We start from the raw sequence: 25947 nt of genomic DNA on the forward strand, positions 1-25947 counted from the left end.
ACACTTAGGAGAAGGGAGAGAATGTTTGAGTCCTTACGAAAAGTTAACGGATGTGTTGGGCCGGTGATCTAATGGCTACTGCTCTGCTCAGCTGTGTGGGACAGCTTAGTTCAATCTTTGGTCCTGATTTCTGCCTTCAAGTGCTGCAGAAGTTACACATTCTGTCTTGGATGAGAAGAGCATCAGACATCATTCCAAAGAAAACCGTTGGAGAGGGGCACGCTGCACCCTTTAAAAACATATTAAATTGGGCCTGAAAGAGAATTCCAACCAAACAGATGAGAGGTTAAATGTAGAATTTAGCTGAAGATTGCAAGTCTCTGGGGTAGGGACTGTGTGTGCTCACACATGCACTGTCTAGCACAGTGGTACCCTTGATTCTGACTGGGGCCTCTGGACATTACAGCTATAGAAATATAAAATAAATGCCAACTTTTGACAAAATGACACCGTAATTAGATCTGAACAAGAGACCAGAGGTGACAATGTGTATCGCTGAAATGCAGGCCAAACGTTTGGGAAGAAGGGTAAAGCATGTGACAGGATGCACGCGTGAGAAAAGGGAAGATAAAGAGAACATACAGGATGCAAGACCTCGAGGAAAACGATTATAGAGGATGACACCAAAAACACACCATTGACTGATAAGGGATACTCAAGGGAAATGGAAGACAAAAAAAGATGAGAAAATGATTGGTGAGGAGAGAACAGCAAATGTTCTCTCTCAAGGATGCAGGGGGAACATTAATTACAGTCTGAGACCAGTATACAGAGTGTGCCCAGCTTTACTAGCAGTGCTAAAAGAATGCAGGTAGTGAAGCCCAACGGCCTAAATCTTACATCAGGAACAAAGACAGAAAGGAAATGGAGGGCAAGGGAGAAGTTAAGAAAGCTTGAGAGAGACAGCAAGAGGGTAAAGCATGAGATGTGGCAAGAATCAGACATGTAACCAGCAAAAGAGAGGAGATCAAGACAAAACAGTCCACAGGAGTTTCTACATTAAAAAAGAAGAATTGGAAAATCTGAAACTAGCAGGCAAAAATGGCATAAACCAGTAGAGCTGTAGATTTATCACTACATTGTCTGCAACCGGTGAGGATTTTGTTGCTTTAAATCTGATTGTTGGATACTCAGTTCATAGTAATGAAGAATTGGGATTTTGATCTGAAGAGTACACAACATACCTTTCTACCACGATAATTGACATAAATAGGAGTCAACTATGAGAAAGATTTTAGTGTAATTGAGATTCAATATTAATTCAGCAGAAGTGGTAATTAATTTACATGAACCCATGCTTATAAAACAATTATGAACACATCTGAAGGAAAGGGGAAGATTAAGACAAGGATAAATTCATAGCTTGTTCAAGGCATTCATCTCAGAGACTAGACTGTCCCTACAGACTGCCTGCAAAGCATCTATGTTTGAAGCACCACATTCTGGATAAATAGTAATGCTTGGACAATTCTTGGAAAATGTAAACCTCTGCCTGTAAGTGTTGAGTAGTTTCTCTCTCAAGATCTTGAAAATTAAATCCATACAGCAGCATGCGCTACAGATCTTTCCAATTTCAAGGAAACAGTAGATAAAACACAAAAAGCTTATTAACTCCTGCCTCTTCTTATCAATGTAGAGAAAAATGCTCAGTTCTCTTTCAATAAGAAACCTTCTCATGGAATAGCAACAGGATTAAAGAACTGAAGCACAGCTCATCCATAACGCATCAACATCTGTGGCATTTTATAGTGTCACGAAGGACATCAGATTTCGACAAGAAGAACAGTCCTATTGAAGATTGATAGTTAATAAAAAATTTTACACTTGTGCTACTATAAATTATTGACTCTATAGAGCTGGAAAAAAGGATGCAGATCTATAAATAATGTACCTTTTTTATTCCAAATGAAGATGGAATTTTATGCACCACTTATTACCAGCACTGGAAGTGCAAAAACCGTGCATTCCACTGTCTCGGGAAGATGAAACCTCCAGATCATTAAAGCAATACATGGACTTTGTTCGCTTTAACTGGAGGCATTTGACCAAAACCCTTTACCACTCTCGAAAAACCATGTATTAATTGAAGTGCTTCATAAGCAAACCTAGGGAAATGTGGTCTAGATGGAATTACTGTAAGGTGGGTGTGTATCTGGTTGAAAAACTGTACTCAAGGAGTAATTATCAGTGGTTTACTGTCAAACTGAAAGGACATTTCTAGTGGAGTTTCACAGGGGTATGTTCTGGGTCTGGTACTGTTCAACATTTTCATTAATTGCTTGGATAATGAGTGGAGAGTGTGCTTATTACATTTGCAGATGACACCAAGCTGGGAGGTCTTGCAAGCATATTGGAGGACAGAATTGGAAATTCAAAATGACCTTGATAAATTGGAGAACTGGCCTAAAATCAACAAGATGAAATTCAATAAAGATAAATGTAAAGTATTTCACAACTATAAAATAGGGAATAACTGGCTAGATGGTAGTACTGCTGAAAAGGGTCTGGGGGTTATAGTGGGTCACAAGTGGAATATGAGGTGGTGGAATCTCGGTCACTGGAGGTTCTTAAGAACAAGTTAGACAAACCCCTGTCAGGGATGGTCTAGACAATACGTAGCCCTGCCTCAGTGCCAGGGACTGGACTAATTGGCCCGTCAAGGTCCCTTCCAGTCCTCATTTCTATGAAAATCCTGTTATAGGCTCTCAGAAACAATTAAATAAAGGATTGAATGAAGCTGGGGAGCTGTCCAAGGTGCTCTAGTTCCTTATCTCAGTCCCTGGAACAGAGGGGTGCAAATTGCAAAGTACAGAACAGCTCGACGCTACAATATCAGCTCTTCTTGCCCCCAAAATTATCTTATGGGCCTTATGGTAAGAGCCATTTCCTTGGTTTATCTTTCGCTTCTGTCCAGTAGCAGAGCTGCTGTCTCTTATGAGAAGGATAAGTTGAGCATGCTGCCTATTCCTTCATAGGTCCACAGTACATTAACGCTTCAATCAGAATCAGATTACATGGCATTTCATTCTGACTGAAGGAGGCTAAATAAAACCTGAAGGCACATTAAAATGACTTAGCTGCACATTGCTTTAGTGACACAGTTATGAAGTCTGTTCTACAGATGGGTAAATTGAAGCACATGGACAAAGTAACTTACCCAAGGTCATACAGCGAATCAGTGGAAGAGAGACAAATAAACTCTGACTCCTAATCCTCTGCTCTAGACACTATATCATACTGCCTCCTTGGTCACAACTACCTCTACTACTAAGTACTGACTTCTGGTCTCTCCCTTCCCGGGAGTCTTCATGGACTGGTATAAGAAAAGCAGACATCTTGTACCCTACTGAGCAAGCCGATGGGCCATTCGGGCGAGGGTGTGTGTGAAGTTTTAAGATATTCCCACTCGAGCGTGCATTACTACATTTATGAAGATAACCAAGAGTTCAGAATGAAATTGAAATTTGGCAGACTTAGTTTTGCAGTTAGGGGGTCTCACTTTAACATGGCACACGCACTAGAATATAGGCACATGAAGTCTATACTAAACAATCTCTGTCAAAGAAGAGGTGTCTAGTACATACAGGAGAGAAATAGCAAGTGACAAAACAAATGAGGGGCGATTAAGTATAATCTTAATTTAGGTGTAATCGTTGCCCTGAAGTGCAGGATTAGCGGTGCAAAATCTACCTTTTCTACACTCAGAGAACAGAGGTTTTCTGTCACATTCCATGGCTTACTTATCCTGTTTGAGAACGTAGTTCAAGGTATTACTGGCAACAATGCGTGTTTTGTTTTTAAACAGAAGTAATAGTGTTATCTGGCTCTCTCTAGAGAACCCAACAACAATTCCAACTGCCTGCCAGCAAGGATCCATTATTTGCAAGAACATCTTCATTTAAACGGCTGTAAAAATACAGTCATTTCATTGGCAGTCTCTGGCTGGAGGAAGACGTTAACGTTGCTTAACTTTTAATCAAATCAAGTCCTTTACAAGAGAAAATAAACTATTTTTTAAAGTTCTGCTACATCAGTGTTCAAACAGGTGATCACACCGACTGCCACGATGTACTTCAAAGGCCAGGTGGCAGAGGTTTGTGCCTCAAGATGAGAGGTGGATCTGAATCTCCATAGCTGGGAAAGCTGAGCTAGCCTGAATTAAAGCAAGTGCTAAAAGTGACAGCATGCCCAGCTCTCTCTAATCCCTTTTGGCTATGGACAGGTTTTCCTCCAGGGCTCTGCACAAACATGAGAAGTAGCAGGTGTGATGAAGTGGGACTGTTTTTAATGTTCCCTCTGAATACTGTGGGGGGGCCTCAGCTCTGGCCGACCCTCTGTCTCCTGGCAACTAATAGCCAGGCCCTTCCCCCCTGCAAAGGGATGCGAAAGGTGTTGGAGACAGAGAGATCAGGTGACCTCCTGGCCTGAGAAAGAGAGAGAGCCCAGAGAGCAGGGGCTGGAGGGGGTTTGGCAGTTTTTGGAAGTTGGTTGGAAAATGGAGGGGAGCCCCGAGAAGGCTCGGGTCTAACAGCGGGGCTGTGGCCTCCCTGGGGCCCCAGATGGACCTAACTAAGGGGGGTCTTGTCTGTACTGGCAAGACCTGTTTTGTATTGTTCCTGTCATGTAAATAAACCTCTGTCTTACTGGCTGGCTGAGAGTCACGTCTGACTGCAAGGTGGGGGTGCAGGACCCTCTGGCTTCCCCAGGACCCCGACTGGGTGGACTCGCTGTGGGAAGCACACAGAGGGGCACATGCTGAATGCTACGTGTGAAGCTTCCTGCCCTGAAGACAGTCTGCTCCAAGGGAGAGGGGGCTCCCCAAAGTCCTGACTGGCTTTGTGGGGAGCAGTTCCAGAGCATCGCCCAAGGACTCCGTGACAGCAGACAACAGCCTGCTGGCTAGGTGTTACACTGTGCAGTCAAATGAAAAGGATACATACAGGCAGTGTCTCAAGGGAGCAGCCCATTTCTATCACTCTGACAGGTAGTCTCAGATGGATGGCAGGACTAGATGGCATTTATGTGAAAGCTAAGCTTATACAGGGGGCCTCTGCCAGGTGGTGGTGAGGGGCGAAGAGGGGAAGCAGACAGACCTGCACTTCTAGGTAGAGGAAAAATCAGGGAAAAAACCATCACAAGAACTAAGAATTTCCTGCAGAAAACAGTGTGAAACAGAGTGAAATGAAAAAAATGAATCCATAGTGTCTAAACATCAGTGGGGATGGGGAAGGAGGGAATGTGTTAAACTGTGGATGGAGAAGGTCATTACGTTTCCATTAAATGACAGGTTTCAGAGTAGCAGCCGTGTTAGTCTGTACCAGTAAAAAGAACAGGAGTACTTGTGGCACCTTATCATTAAATGACACTTCTTCTGAATTCCCATGTGAGCTGATGACCTTACAAGCATCTAAAAAGTAGAGGACTTCCCTAGACTTCCTGAGTTGCTATTGATTATCTCTTGCAGAAAAAATTAAAAGGATTTTGAACCAGTGCCTACATAGACAGGATTTTTCAGATCTTTTGGTACACGTATCTGCAGTTTAATGCCTAAATGACCGCCAACGCCTGTGTTGGCATAAACGCTTTATAGTATTGGGTCACACATGCCTTTTAGCTCACCTTGAAATGAGGAAAATGCTCCCACCGCCTGAAACCCCATCAAAGTGATTCTAACGTAAATGCTCACAGCAAAAAGGAGAATGGACCAAATTTGCGTGTGTGGGAGAAAGCGCATGCATGCCTGTCACATTTTGTTACACGGTCTACTTCAGTAACCAACACCATTCGCTTCTGGTGTGAGATGACAACAAATTACACAAGTCTTCAACACAATATGGCAACTAACAATTGCCAGTGCAATTTTAGTCACAGATGTGGAGAAAATCCTGTGAACCTCTTTACAAGAAAAATCCTGACAAATGAGAGGGGATTCAGAGACCAAACAAGTATGGGGCTAGAGAGGCTGAGAAGGAAGGAGCTATGTGCAGAGTGCCGGCCTGGAGAGAACTAGAAGGGTAGGGATAAAAGTCCAACAACGTAGGCAGGGTTTAAACATCGAGAAGGGAGAGGAACTATTTAGAGTGGAGCAAATGGGTATAAATAGGAGGAAGGACATCCATTTCTGCTGTGTGTGCGCAACACTTCCAGTCGGGCTATAGGAAGAGATAAAAGTCCTATTGCTTGGAACATTGAGGATGAGATGGAGAAATACATTAGAACGTTTATTCTAGGAAACAATCCTGAACTGGTAGGGAGATGGACTGGATGGCTTAAGTCTTGTCCACCTCTTAAAACTGAGGTGTAGGCAGCCTGGGACTCTTACAGGGAAACAAAAAAGCACTATCATTTAGAATTCTAATTTATTATTAAATTACATAACAAAGCTTTTCTATACAGACAGAAAATGCACATTAGGTGAGAACAAAAATAATTACAAGTACAATAAAATAGTTAGGTTTCAAGAAGCCATTTGAAAAGCAAACAAATTAGAATTGCAATTGGAAAAGAACATACATGGGGCTGGGCTGGTATTTTCCACGATAAAGAATAATCGTTAGTCTTGAGAGAGTCTGACTGGAATGGCTTCCCGCTCTCTGAATGGTGGGCAGACCAACAGCAGCTTACTCATTCAAAGCTGGAAGCTTCACACTGAAGGCAAATGTCCAGTCATGAGGCAAGAGACAGGGCATAAGGAGCAGATGTCTCCACAGCTCAGCTTTGTATGAAGTTGTCTTTCAATGTATTCTCCCGTGCTGCACATCGTTACATATGCTCCCTTCCCTGCAGAGTTTCATAACACCACCTTTGTCACTTTCATTCTGAAACCCTTTGTAACAAAAGCATGTGTCCTCCTTCCCTGCCCTAAATGTTAGTTGAAAACAATAGGAAAGAAATCCTGGTGTGCAACAAGGGTGCTTGGGAAGCAACTTTTAGTTACTTTAGTAGTTTAACTGTGTTGGCTAAATTAGCTACATAGCCAAAAGTGCTAGGCCAGCCATCACCCCCTGTGCAGCAGTTCTCAGGGTTCCTGGAGGAACAAAGCCCTGGCAGTTGAACTATCAATGCATGTCTCACACCTACACGCTGCCTAAAGAGCTACTTTTGCCTTTGTATTTTCAACACCCAGTGAAGAACCTTCTCTTCTGCACATTCTGATTTTGTTGGGCCCTTCCAAAGAGGACTTTTGCAGGGAGCTGAAGAAAAGCATTGCTTGGTTATCTAATGGGGTGGTGCAAATTCCTAACTGAATTCAGAACTCTATGCCCAGAAGTTCCTAAATTTGCCAGGGATTAATTGAAGAATGAAAGTGCTATGTTTTCCATTACAACCTCTCAGCAGCAGGCAGACTCTCGGATTAACAAAAGCACCGTCCTGTCTTATTAATGAAGAGGGATCTGGTGAACATTCTATTGGTCCCAGAGACAGGCTGAGGGAATAAAATAAAACCCTATGTGCATCCTTGCTTTGCACTCGCTATCTAGTGAAGGATACAGAACAGGGATCAATGGCATTGCAGGAACAGCAGTCTGGTACTGAGGCTGCCAAGCACAGAATCAACAGGCAACACTCATTTGGCATAAAAATGCCTATAACATTTTCAGGGAATTCATTGCTGTGCATCCTACTTATTATGGACAGGATTTTCAGGCAGCACTGGATGTTACCAGGATTGCTGCTCGGGTAACTGGAGTCTGAAAAATCATGCTGCACCTTTTAGCCAGAAAGTGGGCCAGGAGCCTGAAGAAGAAGAAATGTCCCTGTGTTGACTTGGGGATGGGTAAAAGAGGGCAGAAGATCTCTTTCTGGAATTCGAGGAGAGCTGATGGCTTACCAGATAGCTTTACAACGGGTGGCTGGTCACTGACAAACAGCACACGGAAAGAAGTGACAGCAGAGCCCCCGCAGGTCAATGCGTTTCCCCCGAGAGGCGATGGAGACTGAGAAGCAACTTGAAAGTGATCTCAGCTTGTTTTAGTGCTTTGGCCACTTCTCCCTACAGCTCCTGCTGGTGGATAAACAGGAGGGCAACACTGCCAGTGTCACCGATGGGCCCCACCTCCAAGACAGGCGCCTCTAACTGGCCCTGAGAACCAGAAAGGCAGAGAAGTGCTGGACACAAGGAAAAAATATGGAAATACATTTTGCAATAGGAGACAGGTGAATGAGCTGCAAAGAGAGGAGCAGTGGGTCAGATACTCAGGATTAAATCTTACATCAGCCCACTGTCTTCTGTTCACTTGCCCTTATTTTAAGGTCCATTGCCCTAATTATAGAGCCATGCTAGAAAGACTCCCGGCATTCAGCAGGTCTCTCCCCCGGCCAGCCAGTCTATCCATTTGAGAGAGATGCTGGACGCCTGCTTGTGTCAGGTACATGCTGGACAGTAGCTCATGAAAGGGCAATTCTGCTAGGAAAATTAAATATATTTCATACAAAACCCTCTCAACACCAGCACCAAATCAAAGTCACTCAGCAGATGCCAACCACTGAAATGCCATTGAAATATTAACCCTGCATTTTCTAAGGGAATTCATCATATTTCTACTCTTTTATGCCCTGTAACATATCAGCTCCTTCACAGTCATAACACAGTGATTAGTATCAGAGGGGTAGCCGTGTTAGTCTGGATCTGTAAAAGCAGCAGAGAGTCCTGTGGCACCTTATAGACTGACAGACGTTTTGGAGCATGAGCTTTCATGGGTGAATACCCACTTCGTTGGATGCATGTAGTGGAAATTTATATACACCTGCCCCTCGAAATTTCCATTACATGCATCCGACGAAGTGGGTTTTCACCCATGAAAGCTCATGCTCCAAAATGTCTGTTAGTCTATAAGATGCCGCAGGACTCTTTGCTGCTAACACAGTGATTGATATTTGCTACAATCTGCACATTTTTTCCACAGCTTTTTTTAAACACACAGTAAGATTAAATAATGCACCCAATCAATTAAGCTCATTAAAAAGACTGGTCATCAGATTAAATAAATGAATTTATTTATGATTTGCAGGTCTTATAATCGCAAACTACATAGCAACCAAATCCTATAAACCCTAATGGAGCATAACTGCCAGTCAGGGCCCTTTGAAAAATCAAAGAAAATAAAGTATCAGGGGAGAAGAGTTTTGATATACAGAGATTCATAAATAAATTTTCTTTATCCTTCAGTCTTTATCCAGAAAAACCCTAGTGAGCACTTCATTTCAAAACCAGGGATATTCCCCAATCAACCAAACGACCATCCTTTATTTAAAAAGACAAACCTTAATTTTAGTAACATCAATTGCAAGTGCCTTCTAATCCCAAAAATAACCGACCAAAAGAGCCTTTGCAGCCTGTTTGGCACAAAGATGGTATTCTGCACATAAGACCTTTTCAAGTCCAAATGAACAATACAGTTTATACAACTGTGTGGTTTCTCACACACTACACAGGCACAATTCTTTACTTCCTCCAACAGGGTACTGCACACACACTATCAAAGCAGTAATACAATGAATTCTAACTGTTGGGTGGCCTGTCTGCTTCTAGCACAGAGGAGGATCTGGAGACGAGGGAAGGTCTCCGGACCGTCTCTGGCAACTACGATTAATGGGAAGACATATGAAATTTGGGAGTGTTGTAAGTCAGTTGTGCAAATAGTTAATCAAGTTCTTCGAAAAAAGGCCAGTGCCTCAGAGTTTTGCTAGTTACGGTTATAAGACAGGCGAAGATGGCATAGAACAACTGGAGAGGGGAGAAAACCTGTAATTTGTAGATTTGCTATATCAAAGACATTCCTGACATTAGATTTCTTAACAGATACTCATCTGCAGAGAGAAACCCAACAGGTTTTGCTAACAATCTAAAATCTCTGCTGTTTTTGGACAATGAACAACTGAAAAAAGAAATCTATGTACATGTGTTTTGCAGATACTAGCGAAGAAACGTAATTGCATATTCAGCCACGCATTCATTTAACTCTACTCTGAGGAGTTACGTATTTAACAATTTTGCTCACAGATACATTGGCCATCAGGCATAACTGATGTATTTTCCCTTTCCAATGTACGGGTTAGACTCCATCCTACTTACAGTGTAAAAATATTAATGCTATTAGAATACCTTTCATCTAAATTAAAATAGACTTTTGAAACTATTATGTCTTTATGAAGCCTTTTGTGATATCAGCCAAAACCAAAATATTTACACCCAAAAGATTACTTTCAGGTGAAAGCGTGTTTGGTCACTTTAAATGACTTAATACTACGGTAAAACTGAGAGGATACTATGCTCCCTTTTTCCAAAGCAGGACTGGAAATATTTCCTGGAGTCCTCTTAAAGCCACAAAAAACCTTATAAGTGCTCCTCAGATAGCAGTTCAGACATCTTCTGTGCAAAAAGTGAATTCAACAATCCTTATCTGTCTCAGGAATTTGTGGGAAGGAGCACAGTTTTCACAGCACAAGTTAAGTAGAAATGACTCGCAATAGCTCAGTCATGAGTAAAAAACTTAGAGGTTGTATTCAGTAACAAACCAACCTGATGGCTTAAAGCTGCAATATCCTTATTATAGGGCAAAAGTATCTAGTCCTGTACTTGACCTTCAGGGGAAACTGGCTTCCTGAAGAAATTCCACCTAAGAGAAGCTTAACAATTGTTTCACTGAAACGCCAATGACAGATTTCATTACCATCATCCAGTAGGGAAGACTCTCTACTGATTCTCATAAATGTTGTATATTACTTACCTTGTAGTGAGACAGGGGATTAAAAAAAATATTTAAGCAAAAGAAGAAGAAATAGTTTTGGCAGGGGAGGAGAAATACTGCAGCTTCAGCTCAAAACCAGTGTTGTAAAGTCTGCCACCATAAACCTTAGACATCATGCTGATATTTCAGCCATCATGTGCAGGCTGTTTATCAGGTCTACTGACTTCCCCCACCCACTTCTCCTTGATGGGTTGGGAGCAGATAAGGTTATCAGAGTCCACGGAGAATGTCCGTCAATGGAAAGCGTATAGCAACAATAAGATGGTACAGATGCCAATAACGCCACCCAGGATGAGAGAGTCCCGTCGCTTCCGTAGGTTGATCCTTTGAATCAGATTGTTCACTGCGGGAAACCGATCTTTGGTGGTCTGAGTTAAGGTCATACTAACAAGCAGCATCAAAACTGGGCGGACCCCAGATCTATACACAGAACATTAGCAGCAAAGCAAAGAGTTCAGAACTAATCACAAACCAAAGAAAACAGATGTGACAAAGACACTTTTGGCTAGTTAGCAAGATTACAATTTTACTTCATTAATAAAAAAAACAATGAGAGGAAGAAGATAACAGAAAAGCTTAAAGTTGGTGTTTATGCAGAAGCCTATATGTAATCCAGCATGAAATCTAGGCTAGCTGAATGCAAAAGGCAACACTAGTAATGGTAAAGGGATAGGGTTTGGCTACAGAAATTGTTCATATCCCACAGATGACTGTTTACTGCATGATAAAGGGAAGAACTGCCCTCACTGTAAAATGCTAAGATTTATTTAATGTATAAAAATGAGATCTGCAACAAGCTCGCAAGTTTCAGAGTTGTGTCTTTGCACCCAAGAATCTTTTAAGGCTAAAGTTTATTGAGTTGCTTTTGTTCTTGCCAGTCATTAAAAACAGTCTAATGAAATGTATGTCTCATCAATCTACATAGCTCCAGGACATATCTTCTGTCTAATCAAATGAGTCTAATGCCCCTTGTTGTGCTGCTACAATGGAAAAGAAGAAATAGTCGGAAAAATGGTAAACACGCATGACTTCACAATCCAGCACATTTTTTAGCCTGGAGCACGAAATGGGGGAGATGAAACGAACAAACTAAAAACTTAAAATCAAGAGGTCTGAGTGACACAAGGGGATCTTCAGGTCATGGAAACATTTAGCTCTGCACCACAGCCATGACACATTCACATCAAACTGCAGCCATTTGTCCCTGAAAGTAAAATGCCAGGAAAACAATACAATAATACTGCTAGCAGAGTGTATGTAGCTGGAGGATGTTAGATTTTGTTGTTCTAGATCTCTAAATGAAAATTAAATGTTGGCTTATATGTACTATTCAAAGTTGCATTTAAAAAACCCAACAGCTAAGTTTATCACGCTGTGAATCCGAGCAAGACATCTCATTGATGGAGCGGGACAGGTATAATGCAATCTTCGGCTCAGCAGACGTACGATGACTGTGTTATATTACCATTGCCTATTCAAATATGTTGAACCCCAATCTGCAGAATGAATTGTGTCGAGATAGCTTCTTCCTGAAGGCCCTCGCAGCACAGCTCTTTCAGAAAGGATACTGGCCAAGGTGTTCATTTTGCTTTGTATTGACTTCAATATCCCTCTCTGCGAAGTCATATTTTCTTTTGTTGCCATGGCAATGCTGGAGGAGGAAAAAAAGAATGGATCAAATCGCTAAAAATAACCTGGAAGCTGAAACAACGGAAGAGCAAGGTGTACAAAGCTCCTTCAGATGAATGGGATGTAGCTACGAGGGAGATCACATTTTCTCCACTAATCTTCAACTATTAGCCTGTCGCCACTTTTCCTTTTAATAAGCTACGAGTAGGCAAAAGCCTGCAACTTTGGTAACAGAGCAGATTATTAGAAGAAACAAAATAAAACAAAAAGATGAGACAACATTAGAGACAAACCTAGCAACATTCTTATGGCAGAGATCCTAGAATCAGGAGTTTGGTTGAACTGTGGAGATCCACATTTGTTTCGCTCAACTCAGCACCTGAAAGCCTTGTCTGATACATTATGGTGTGATGGATACAAAAATAATTGAGTAAATGAGAGTTCAATCAATCATAATTAAAAAGATTAGAGCAATGTGAAAAAGTGAGATGATCAAAGTGCAGCCTGAGGTCAAATACAGCCAATGGAACTCTACAAAGATCACATGTCGTTTCTATAGCATCTATGTTCTATGAGAGTGCTGCCCTCTATTCTATTTCATGAAAGGTAGATGCAGTCCTCGCTCCTGGCAAGTTGGCAATGAAGGCTCATCAGCTGGGCTAAGCTTGTCCACTCCAGTACTAATTTATCTTTTACTAGCGAGTTAGAATAGAGGGTTTTCCTTGTCAGCTGGAGTAGAAAGAGATGCCATATCCTTAGATTACCCCAAAACACTCAATTTGTTTCCATCATGTCTCCAAATTCCCTTGAAACACTTGGCCTTGCTGAGACCTCTATCCATAAGCCAGCCAGCTGACGTAATTCTAATCATATAATGCCATTTTAGCACTAGGTGCAGCAGCTACACATTATATTTTACAAACATACAAGAGTAGGGTCTAGATCAGAGATTCTCAAACTGGGGGTCGGGACCCCTCATGGGGTCATGAGGTTATTACATGGGGAGTCACAAGCGGTCAGCTGCCACCTCAGACCCTGCTTTGCCTCCAGCATTTATAATGGTGTTAAATATATTTTCAAAAAAGTGTTTTTAATTTATAGGGGGGGTCGCACTCAGAGGCTTGCTGTGTGAAAGGGGTCACTGGTACAAAAGTTTGAGAACCACTGGTCTAGATGATACTAAAATAACTTTTCATAACATAAGTACATGTTTCTATTTCAAATCTCATTCATTCTGGAAAAGTCAGGCACACCTCCCTCCCCGCTCAATGAGCAATAATACTGTAAATAATCAGGCAATTAAAGACACTGACAAGGCATTTCAAAAAGGTTTTTTGAAAATTTGGTTTCCATTCTGTTTTAGGACAAGGAAATCAAACAGAAAACGAATGGGCAGTCTATTACTTACAACTGCAGCTTTATTTAGCTGACCTGAATGGAATGGCTTTCTCAAGACAAACATTTAAGCTCAGTTACACCTGGGAGAAATAGAAAGATGTGAGATCTGTGGCTCGTGGAGACTTAGCGTCTTTAATAAAGAACAGGGAAGAGAAAAGGACAACATAACTAGTGAATGTTCATAACTGGTGACTGTTTCAAGAACACACAGAGTATACGCCATATATACAATATGACTGGATAATAACCGAGGATGCAACCCTTACATTTCTGCTGACTAAACCCATATGCGGAGCATAAAGGTTTAAAAATCAAATGGGTCCTGACACAGTTTGAGGTTTAGATTGTCTGAGAAGTTTTGTTTTGGAGGGGCAAAGGATTAAATACTTTACAAGCATTACAACATAAAATAGGGCAACAGGAGAACAAGTTTAATGCTGCCCGTCTCAGAGAGGGGACCCCACATTGTTAGAAAAAGAGCTCTCTCTCGCTGAAGATAGAGGCAGACCCCCAACCTTTGCACAATATTTTTCACTTGCTGAGCCCCAACACTGTTTCTAATGACAGCGAGAATGAAGAGCAGGAATGCATTGGAGATAAAAGCCTAACTCTCTTTCCCAGGTCCCATGGTATATTGCTAATGTTGCATTTTGTTGAAAACCACAACATTGGTCATAACTGACCCTATTTTAACAAACTTCTTTGGTTATGTCTATGCAGCACTTGGAACCCCAGAAGTTAGCCTCGCGGCTGGATTGAGAGTCCTGGGTTAGTGGGGCTCATGATAGTGCTCTAAAAATAGCTGTGTACACACTTCTTAGGGTATGACTACACTTGCAGCTGTACAGCGCTGGGAGTTACAGCTGCCTTCGTACAGCTGTGCAGGGAGAGCGCTGCAGTGTGGCCACACTGACAGCTACCAGCGCTGAAGTGTGGCCACATTTGCAGCGTGGCCACATTTGCAGTGCTATTGGGAGTGGCTGAACAGGCATTCTGGGATACCTCCGAATACCTCTGGAGGCTAATTACAGCGCTTTTGGTGGCCACACTGGCAGAGCAGCGCTGCATCACCAGCGCTGCAATTGTTATACCCCAGGCAGAGCAGGAGTACAGCCAGCACTGCAGCCAGGGAGATGCAGCGCTGTATGTGCCTTGCAAGTGTGGACGGTGAGTAAGTTGCAGCGCTGTAAACCTACCACCAGCGCTGTAAATCTCTCCAGTGTAGCCACGCCCTTAGAAGTCACGGCTCAGGCTCTGAAGCCTAAGGAGAGGCTGGGCTTTGGGGCCTGAGCTCCAGTTGGAACTGAAACGTCCACATGCTGTCCATACAACTGATTTTAGAGTGCTAGCACAAACCCGTTGGCCTGGGCTGAGAGGTTTGCTCACACGGACTCCAAGATGCTGTGCAGACATAACCTTTGATGCTGGAAACGTTTGGTTCTCAAGAGCAGGTTTATAACGAAAAGGAATTTATTTCGTTTCAGAAAGTTGGGCTGATGTGCACATAAGACTCATACAACTACAACTATACCAGAATAGTTAATGCCATTCAATCATCCTGGGGTGGGTGCAGCTAACCAGTATAAAAGTGCGCATATTGGTATAGCATATTGCTGTACAAGAAAGGGAAAAAGTTCTCTCCGTATATAGCACCTTTATACTGATGTAACTGCACCCATACAAAGGGTATGGCTACACTTGAAATTTCAAAGCGCTGCCGCGGCAGTGCAGCGCTTTGAAGTGTGAGTGTGGTCGGAGCGCCAGCGCTGGGAGAGAGCTCTGCCGGTGCTGCACGTAAACCACATCCCTTACGGGTGTAGCTTGCAGTGCTGGGAGCCGCGCTCCCAGCACTGATTACACTGAGGCTTTACAGCGCTGTATCTTGCAGCGCTCGGGGGTGTTTTTTCACACCCCTGAGCGCGAAAGTTGCAGCGCTGTAAAGTGCCAGTGTAGCCAAGCCCTAAGAGTTCTACCCATAACACTATTTTGGTGAAAAATAATCACTCTTCCAACAAAATCATTATACTGGGAGACTTTTCAAGTGCACAACAGGCCTTTCTTGATCTCTTTAAATGTGACAATACATTTTATGGGAACCTGAAACAAGAATAATTAGCAAGGTAGCAAAAAAGGTCCTCAAAACAAGACTGTCACTTTGGGACAACACAGTTCTGGATCATCCTAAGGCACAATATTGCTTTGCTGCTCTCTGTGACACTACAATCAGCAGTAGCAAAGCAGCAGGGAAGATGGACAGAATGGCTGAGTCCAAGAGCTGTAGCAGAGTCAATACCAAAACCCACTTATATTTCACTAGGGGAACAAACACTGGGTCAACTGGTCCTTCAAACACCTCCCTGTAGTACGAACCTGGTTTTGGTTTCTTCCACTTTCTACTCTCTTTTCCACTCCAAGAAGCCCTTTACGCTCGTAACTTCACCCTCTCTATCACGTGCCATGCATCCTCCCTCCTCTACTTTAAAAAAAATCTGAACTATATCACTGATCTCTTAGGAGACTCTTTTCCAACTCTCATGCCTCCTCTTTTATTTTGGCTTTTGTTCATACTCAACTGGAAACCCTTAGGGTAATGCCTAGCCTACCTGAGAGTTTGTCAAGTATCATGCTCATCTACAGAGCTATAAGAGTAGACCAGAACATTACTATTAATATTAAACAACAGTATTATTGGGAAGGCAAAGTGAATCAACCCAACAGCAGTGTTTGGAGGAACATGAAGTAAAAAGATCATCATCAATGGCTTCCAATATCATTGTGGAGTCACGGTACCATCTTGTGCCTTTATGGAGAATGTTTGCCTCTCTCCCCCAAAGCTCTTTACAGTTAATTCTTCTGGATAATATGTACTGACAGAGCAGATCAATAAATTATTTCACTTTAGAGTTCCATTAGCACTAGAATCAAGTTGAAAGCTTACTGGTCAATTGGGAGCTGATCAATCATCAATATATAAACAGTTTAGTGACAAGCATGTGTATTAAACTCATATTTCCAAATGATAACTCCATAAAAGCAGACTAACATTCAATATCCATGCTGAAGTTTAAAAAATTCTTTAAGAGAATTGAAAGTCATCAGGGTAAGAACTAACAAAAGCCTTAAAGCAATTCTTGTCTCCAGTGGATTATTTTCCTTTTGTCAATCATCTTCAGCATTCATTTTTATATACTCATGTCAGATCAGCATAAAACAAAAATTGCTGGCTACTTGGAGAAGCAGTAGGGATTTCCAGCCATCTCCCTTATGATCTCATCAGATCTTATAAGCTGAGCAAGGCCAGGATAGCTTCAGCACTTGGATGGAAGACAAAGACAAATCACGTTGCTATTGAACAGAGGTGGTGTCGGTAGCTTTGTAGGCAGAACACTCGTTCATTAGAGATTTGGAAGAAATGTCTTAGCATGGTGATAGCAGGCAATATCTTGATGGAGGAACCATCTTCCAAAGGAGATGTAAAACCAATGTTCAGACCACCATTAAACATCCCAAAGTCATTTTATATAAAAGTGAAGTGTTAACCCCACCATTCTGCTCAAATTGAAATTGGGGTACTTACATTCTGCCTAACAGAAGTTCCAATTGGCGGTGACACTTTTGGCTTCCTGTCTTAAAATGTTCTATTGTGTTGGTGTGCACTATTAACACCTACCCTATGTCACCCCTAGAGGTGGTTGACGCGATTCCTATAGTTTGAAAAGTGCTTTGAAATGACAGGAGCTATATAAATGCAAGGTATTCTGACGCAAAGGGGAGAAAATTAATCCTACCAGTCCAAAGAGCTGTCATCATCAATCTGACCAACACTTGTTTTTGAAGGGCTAACATCCTTCACGTCTATAGGAAGAGCAGAGGGAGGTTACATACAGAAAACTGGTCTAGGAGTCCCTTTTTGCAAACAGAAAAACCACATGGCAAATCTGTTTGTTTCCATGGTACCTGAACTAACTTAGCCCAGTGAAAGAGAATGATTCATCTTTACAGTGGAGATCCCCTTCCCATCGAAAATTAACATGGAAGAGAAAGAAACAAGCTGCAGCAATCTGTCTTTATCCCAGTACTACATGAGAATGTGGTGAAAGGATGTTCAACAAAAGGTATTAACAGAAATTCTCAACAGGGCATCAACAGCTGAGTACAGAAAAGAAGCAGCAAGTTATCATCCAATGCTAAAACAAAGTTTGTAAATAAAAATCGGATGCATGTCAATCAGTATTATCTGTCAAATCACATGTCATTTGTAAGATCATTTATAGACATTTGTAACTAAGTACAAAAGTTTTTCCTCTCTAGTGTTTTGAGGTTATAATATCAACACAAGACCCTAGAAAAGTAAATAGCTTCTGAGGAAAGCTTCCAGGGAATTTTGGATTACTGGGCGGTGTATAACTCGGTAACCGTAGGTAGGTAGCTCAGTAACTGTAGGTAGGATTTCACTACTGCACACAGGAAACTTTGTCTAAGAATTTCGGCTTCAGACCTATGCACTGGTTTCATAGTTAATTGTTCAGACAGAATCCTCATGCAGCAGCAAATCCCCTTTTTGCATTAAGCTATGTATTTTCTTACAACACATCTAATGATTCATTAAAGCAGCCTTCAAGGTATTGAAAGAGAGATGGGAGATGACTGCCAGGATATAGAGTGCTGCTGAGCTATCTACAAGGTGCCCTGGGGAAATAATTATGAGACTTTATTATGGAATGGAGGATTTCATGTTTTAACATCCGATGAGAGAAGCAGCCTACTTTATAAGTGAGGGAATCAGAAGCTAGTAAACTTTAAAGTTTACAGCTTGGGAACTTACAACTTCCACAAAATATAGGGCACCTAGACAACTTCTACTGAAATATTCTCAGGAAAGAAAATGTTGGGTGATCCCAATTTTAAAACTGCATTATAAAGGTGCATAACCAAATATTCCTGAATGGTTAAATAGGATTCCAACTACTGGAGAGGGTTGGGGCGGGAAAATAAGAATTCAGCTACAAAGTATTTGCTTATCCTTCATGCAGAATTTGAATGTGTAAAATGTGAGTTAATTGAACTAAGCTCTTACCCTTTGTAAAACAAAATATTCTTAGCTGAAAGTGCAAAGAATTATTAAAATGAAACAAGGTAACCCTTTGGGGACCTAGCTTCTCAACAACAAGATCACAGGTTCTTAAGAGCACATTGCCTGGCAGAGGAGGTCAATTTTAAGGGGGGTGAAGCTCAACAAGGTAGGTTTTCAGCAAGCTTTGTTAATGACATGTTACCAATTGGTGATTTGGCTTTCATTCAGAACAGCCAGTGTTGGATTATCTTCAAACTGCAACAAATAATGAATCATGCATAAATTATACCCAAACATGCAAACAAAATCTTAGGATATATTAAGAATATGATGCAAATATTATACTGAAATCACATTATGCCTTTATATACATTGATGGTGCACCTCCACCTGGAGTGGTGAATTCTGTTCTGGTCATCCTGGCTCATAAAAGATATAGCAGAAATAAAAGGTTATGTTATTTAGTTAAAAAAATCAACTAAAAGTGTGTCCTTTAAGAAATTAAGCATCTGTGTCATACTGAGAGTACCTACCTCTGCCTTGTAGTAACACCACGTGACGAACTGGGAATGTTCTTGGTGTTTTCTCTGAATGCTGTGTTGGTGCCTCAGTGTCCCCTAGGCAGTTCTTAAGTATCTGGCAGAGCAAAGGGCCAGTGCACCTAAATGCCTGACACTGTCTCCTAGCAACTGATGGCCTGGGCCCCTCCCCTGCAAAGGTGCCAACTGAAGGTGTTGGAGACAAAGATCAGGTGACCTCCTGGCCTGGGAAAGGAGCTGAGCAGAGAGGAGGGGCTGGAAGGGGTTGTTAGTCTGGAGCTGGCTGAGGGCAGACGTGGGGGTCTGGCTCACTGCCCCCCAGAATGGACCCGGCCGAGGGGTCCGGTTCGCTGTACCTACAAGCTCTGTTTTAGACCCTGTTCCTGTCATCGAATAAACCTCTGTTTTACTGGCTGGCTGAGTGTCACGTCTGACTGCAAAGTGGGGGTGCAGGACCCCGTGGCTTCCCCAGGACCCCGCTGGGGCAGACTCGCTGTGGGAAGCGCACGGAGGGGCAGAGGATGCTGAATGCTCCAAGGAGAGACCCAGGAGGTGAAGCCGTGTGAGCTTCTTGCCCTGAACAAGTCTGCTCCAAGGGAGAGGAGGCTCCCCAAAGTCCTGCCTGGCTTTGTGGGGAGCTGTTCCAGAGCATCACCCAGGGACTCCGTGACACACCATGAAAGGGGAACAAAATGAAAACTACTGTGCCTTTAAAATAATTTTATCTAATCTGAACCACAAATACTAAAATTCATAATTGTATGACTATTGCACAGCATCACTACAGGACAGAGTTAAGTACACTGAGTGCATTTCCATAGCTTAAAGAAATCCAAATATGTTAAGCATAACCTTAACTCTGAATCTATTGGTTTTGTAATAAACATTATAAGGAGATTGTAATTATCCCAAAATGAATCTTTAACCTTGTTACAGACCTTTACTCTCAACTTGAACTCCAATTCTAACTTTTTTTTTTGGTCTTGAAATAGAGGGCCTCATACTTCGGGACAGCAGGCAGCCTCTAGCTGATCAAGGTAAGGAAGAAATATCCCTTATGGGCTGGTTATTTCATACTTGTCCACCATGGCATTTCCTGCACCTTCCTCTGAAGCATCTGGCACTGGGCAGTGTGAGAAAACAAATACTACACAACATGGATGTTTGGTCTGATCTGGTATGGAAATTTCTACAGACAAAACAAGCTTCCAGATCTGAACTTTTTTTTCTTTTTAGAGAAACTGAATTTTATTGCAGGAACATTAAAAATGTATTGAATATATACTTTAAGTCGCACAGGAGTTACTTGGTTGTCCATCATCAGTCACAGGAACATAAGGAGAAAACAGCTAGTAAGTTTCTTTTAGAATATGCTAGTTATCTGAGTTCTGGGAGAAACAAGATCCAATATTCCTGGTCTCTGCTGGAAGCCCTGCCATTCAGCCTTCTCTCTTGAAATAGAATATATTTAACTGCATAGTGGTAGATGAATTTTATGGTTTTGAAAGTTAGTTTCTGCTTCTTTAACTCTACTTGGTTTTGTTTGCATGCTTTAGTGTCTAAATATGAATAATCCATGATGGCATCATAATCTGATGTGTCAAGTGCAGGGCTCCAAGCCAAGTGCTAATGTTAAATACATTTAAGATTCACTTCTGAGAAGCCCATAAATGTTACTCTACATCAACAAAAATGGACTCTCACATACATATTGGTATTGTAAAGGGTTCCGAGATGGAAAACGGTTTTCAAACCTAGATTCTTACAAGCACTCAGACATTTTCTTCTTGCTACATGCCCAGCAAAGCTGTTACCAGGAAAGGGTTTGGCAGAATCAATCTTAAAGACTGTTTCAGAACAGATGGAATCTTAGTTTGGCAGTCCCAGTACTGAAGGGATGCACTGTAATCAGCAGCCTAAGAGCCAGTACATGCATGCTTACACACAGACAAAAGCACAAGGCCCCTACCCTTTGCCCCCTCCTCCCTGGGAGTAACAGTGAAAAGTCCCCACTTCAGGAGGGAAGGAAGTGGCTGGGAACATACCTTCAGACGCTTGTCAGGTTTGAAAACGTATACAACCAGAGCGAAACAGTGTTTTCCTAAGGGCATTAAGGGGCACTGTGTTTTTGGCCACGACCCTAAACCAAGGTCCTCTCCACCGTCATTAAGAACCCTTACAACTTTTCATAAGTGGAGGGTGTGACGTTGTTATTAAAATATGACCATGTATATCATCATACAATTGCAACAAGTCTTGAACAAAGTATGTCACATAAGGGATCAATGGAAAGTTATGATTTGCTGAATATGACTGTCCAATTTGTATGCATGTATCCTCTTAAGTTATGAATATTGACTGTGTACCAATATTTCAAACAGTGTCTGCTCCTGTGGTAACACCCACAAGGTAGTTAAGCTTACATCCAGTCAGGCCAGCACATTGTGAATGGACTATTCAAGTTGATGGCCCATTAAAGAACATTCAGCTCATACAACAGACAATGGAAGAAGCTTATCCCTGCTCGATGGACCTTCCTAAGGATGCTTCAGATAGAATATGGGTAATAGCTGCTCCTGAGTCACTGAAGCATGCAAGGTCACGTGACTAGTTTATGTGACTCTGCACTCCATCTTGTAACTGGACTTTTCACAAACTAAAACAGAGTTTTCCCTCCACATGGGAGAAAGTATAGGCACTGGAAGCATCTCCATTTTGCCTCTTTCTTGCTCTGATCTCTGGACTACAGACTTACACTAAGAGGAGCATTACAGTCATTACAGTCAATGGACTGAGGACCTTCCAATCTTTTGGATGTTACCGGAGACATTATAAGCTAGCAGTTTATTCCACCGCTGCTACAAACCTAATACAAGAACTTTGCAATGAGCATATGTATTTGATTCCTTTGACCATTTTAACTCTCTCCTCTTTTCTCTTATAAATAGGGTGGGGAGAGTCTGCTCTATTTCTCAGCAGTTTGTCCTGAACCTGGTATCCTCAACTGTAACCCACTGAGGCACGATGACAAAGGGGTATTCCAGATTCCTGTTTAGGTAACTATCTTCCGCCCTGGATCGTAATGTTTCCCACTTCACTTCCTTAACTGTTGTGTAGCGACGTTCTGCACAGAATAATTGACATTTCTTCTCAGAGGGGGTGCTCATGATCCCCATATAGAATTTGTATGTCGCTTTGGGTTCTTTTGGAATGAAAGGTGCTACAGAAATAAACATTTGTTTCCACCAATTAATGCATCCAAATGGAGTCAAAAACTCACATGGAGAGCTACAATTTAATGCAGGGCCTATGAGGAGCAACTGTTTTTACTGAATGTTAAGCTGTGTTTTTTTTGCCAGCCATATATGTAGGAGTTTCATTGCTATGTGAAACATACACCTCTACCTCAACATAACGCAACCTGATATAACACAAATTTGGATATAACGCGGTAAAGCAGTGCTCTGGCGGGGCGGGGCTTTGCGCTCCGGTGGATCAAAGCAAGTTCAATATAACATGGTTTCATCTATAATGCAGTAAGATTTTTTGGCTCCCGAGGACAGCGTTCTATTGAGATAGCGGTGTACCAAAACACCTATTTCTTGCTCTGTCAGTTGAGGCGGCAGACAAATCTATATTGATGTGACACTAAAACAAAGCTCCAAAGTAGCAAGACCAAGCAGCCAACATAGAAACATTGGAAAGTGCCTTTTGTGATTGTGGGGGGCCTTTGTTGATGACCCCAGGCCTGTTACCAGTGTGCAGATGGTCACATTACCAAACCCACCAACACAGCTAGCTCTAACTGACCCCCTGGTTGGCAGTCTCAGCAGAGAAGTTAAGGAGTCAGTAAGCCTAGAGAATGAACTCCTCTCTATGGTCCCTCCACAGGAATGGAGGTCATGGTCTCTGCTGTGCTGGTGCTTGTGCTGGACTGTGGCTAATGGAGGTATAGCTTCCCCAGGGCAGTCTGGGCATTTCAGAAACTCTCCATCCATTTTTACAAAAATTGTTAAAAGCTCTTGCGTGACACAAGGTTTTCTAAAGCAGCATATTTCTTCCCAGAGATGTGTGGAATGTGATGCCTGGCACAGCAGTTCTTTGGGAGGCTGTGTTCACTTGCCTTGGGCAGATTTAGACATAAATGTCTGTCTGTATTTAAACGTGTAATTAGTGACCTCAGATTTTCTTCTTCACTTTCAAACTTTGTCATTTTCTCAAAATAGGAAACAATGGCTTACTAGTGACAGTATTTTTCATTTACCATAGATACTTCTTGAAACATCACAATCACAAAAGGCACTTTCCAATGTTTCTATGTTGGCTGCTTGGTAACAAACCTTTTCAAAAATGATTAATAATGATTTTGCAGCTTTCTGAGTTACATCTAAACAATGAACTACAACAGATGCAACTCTTGAAGAAAGACAAGCATTAGTAGCTAGATAAGCTAATTACATCACAGTCACCCAAGGAATCAGCATTCAAACAGTCTCTTCTACACAAGTCCATCTGTTTTAATTGGGCAGCAATGGACAATGCTCTAATTAAAGAGCTGGATGATTTTCTAACTAGTAAATTCCCTGAAGATGAAGCGGGTGTTACCACCAATTAACATCATACCCGAATGTTTGCAATTACTGGAGAAGGAAAAGGGCAAAACAGAAAATCCATTCTGACTTTAAGCAGAGCCTGAATTGTGGTACAATACCTGAAACGAAGTAATTCAAATTAAATTACATATCCTGGTAGCTGCTGCTTGTGGCTATCAAACAAACCAGATTTACATAAGATATAACAGAGAAGCTCCTTGGCACCTGATGGGATGGGGAGCCAGCCCCCTCTTTGGAACTAATGAACTGTGCAATGAGGAGCTAAGGAACTCACATTTCCAGAGGCAAAGTTCATCTGTTAATGCAACAAATACTCCCACTGCCTTGGCTACACTGGCGCTTTACAGCGCTGCAACTTTCTCACTCAGGGATGTGAAAAAACACACCTCTGAGCGCTGCAAGTTACAGCGCTGAAAAGCGCCAGTGTAAACAGTGCCCCAGCGCTGTAAGCTAATCCCCACGGGGAGGTGGAGTACCTGCAGCACTGGGAGAGCTCTCTCCCAGCGCTGGCACTGTGACCACACTCGCACTTCAAAGCGCTGCCGCGGGCTGCAAGTGTAGCCATACCCACAGTAAAAGCAAAGAGTTCAGAACCCAACCATTCAGTCAATAGACTGTACACAACATTGCATCACAAGTAAATCTCCCCACAGGTGCTGAAACACAATCCAGAGAGTAGGTGGGGGCCTCAAGTGATAAAACATCAGGTCACTTTGCAGAAGATCAGACTTCAAGAATCTCAGGCCTTTTAGCCCTCTAGCTAGCAGGTAGCAGTGAGGAGACAATAAGAAATGTGGAGCTGATGCTTAGTTTTCACAGGGTGGGGAGAGTGTCAGCGTACAAATGCTTCTTAGCAGAAGTTGTTCTGAGCAAGGCAATGAAATGAGGGTTTAATTAGGAAATCCCAGTTTTTGAAGGTGTCTTCAGACATTGAGGGTGTTGACTCAAGCGCGTGGTGCTCATGTAAACAAATATCCATCTTTCTACATATCACAGTGCTGGCCACTCTAATGGTTTCTCTTAGCTTGATGCACCTCACAGTACATTACTGTGTTTCAACCCATTTCCCCATTACACTAATAGTGCTGAGCTAACTGCATTTCAGCCTGCTAGCCAGCCCTTAATGGACACATTTCACATCTTGCTGCACCTCTTTGTAGCAGTGTTGACCACTTATCACATTACATGCGTTTTCTGAAATAAAATCTTCCCTTCAAATCATTTTTATGAGAGAGAATCTCAAACTTAGGACGTATTTCAAGAACTCTTAATTATTTGTCTGCAAAATCCAGTGCTAGATGGCAGATTGGAAAGGGCATGTAAGAGAAAAGTCATTTATAATGCTGGAATATGATGCTTCAGAAATCTAACATTGAAATTTCCAGTCCAATGCAAACTGGTAGGATTTCAACCACACAAATAAAAATAAATAAAAAAAAATGACCAACCACACAACAGTAATATTCACCCAGGTGTTTGCTTGTAAAAACCTCCTCTCTGCTATGAACTGCAATGCTAAGGTTGTGAATGTGGTTAAGGGTTACAGAAGCCATGTAGCACTAGTTCCTTCATGGGCGAGAGGTGCTTCAGACTATTCAAATAGCTCTCAATTCTTTAGCCTGCCTGAACACTACTACACTAAATTTTAAAAATTACTGTCTATACAAAATCTTTGCATACAATTCTAAATTGCTAAATTAAAATGGGCAAAACATTTCAAATGACAGCACTGTATTGCTCTAGAATGAGTGGATGGAATCAAACAGACCTAATTTTATTTGCAATACACTTATATGAATTCAGTTCAGTATGGATGTTGTATACATAAAATGACTGATTACTTTGAACAGCATCCAGAGAAAATACTATTCTATAAAAGGTAATACAAAAATTAGTAAATCTATTCCTACCTTATTGTTTCTTCTATCAGCCGATCCGAGCTG

At 41.9% G+C, this 25947-nt stretch overlaps 1 protein-coding gene across 6 annotated transcripts in view; it reads right to left on the minus strand.

The window, feature by feature from the left end:
* The window catches only part of GOSR1 (golgi SNAP receptor complex member 1), a 108509-nt gene that overhangs the window by 42118 nt on the left and 40444 nt on the right, over window positions 1-25947 (minus strand). For 2 of the 6 annotated variants that reach the window (XM_050929022.1, XM_050929021.1), the window contains exons 7-9: window positions 25915-25944; window positions 12320-12402; window positions 8976-11109 (exon numbers count right to left, since the gene is read on the minus strand). In XM_050929022.1, the coding sequence (XP_050784979.1) occupies window positions 10985-11109; window positions 12320-12402; window positions 25915-25944 (238 nt within the window). In that variant the 3' untranslated portion in view covers window positions 8976-10984. Of the gene's footprint in view, window positions 1-6342; window positions 8110-8975; window positions 11110-12319; window positions 12403-25914; window positions 25945-25947 lie in introns of those variants that run through there. The other 4 variants (XM_050929019.1, XM_050929020.1, XR_007770349.1 and 1 more) reach the window with 3 other exon arrangements.

This window comes from Gopherus flavomarginatus, chromosome 19 (genome assembly GCF_025201925.1).
Source record: "Gopherus flavomarginatus isolate rGopFla2 chromosome 19, rGopFla2.mat.asm, whole genome shotgun sequence".
Classification (NCBI taxonomy): domain Eukaryota; kingdom Metazoa; phylum Chordata; order Testudines; family Testudinidae; genus Gopherus; species Gopherus flavomarginatus.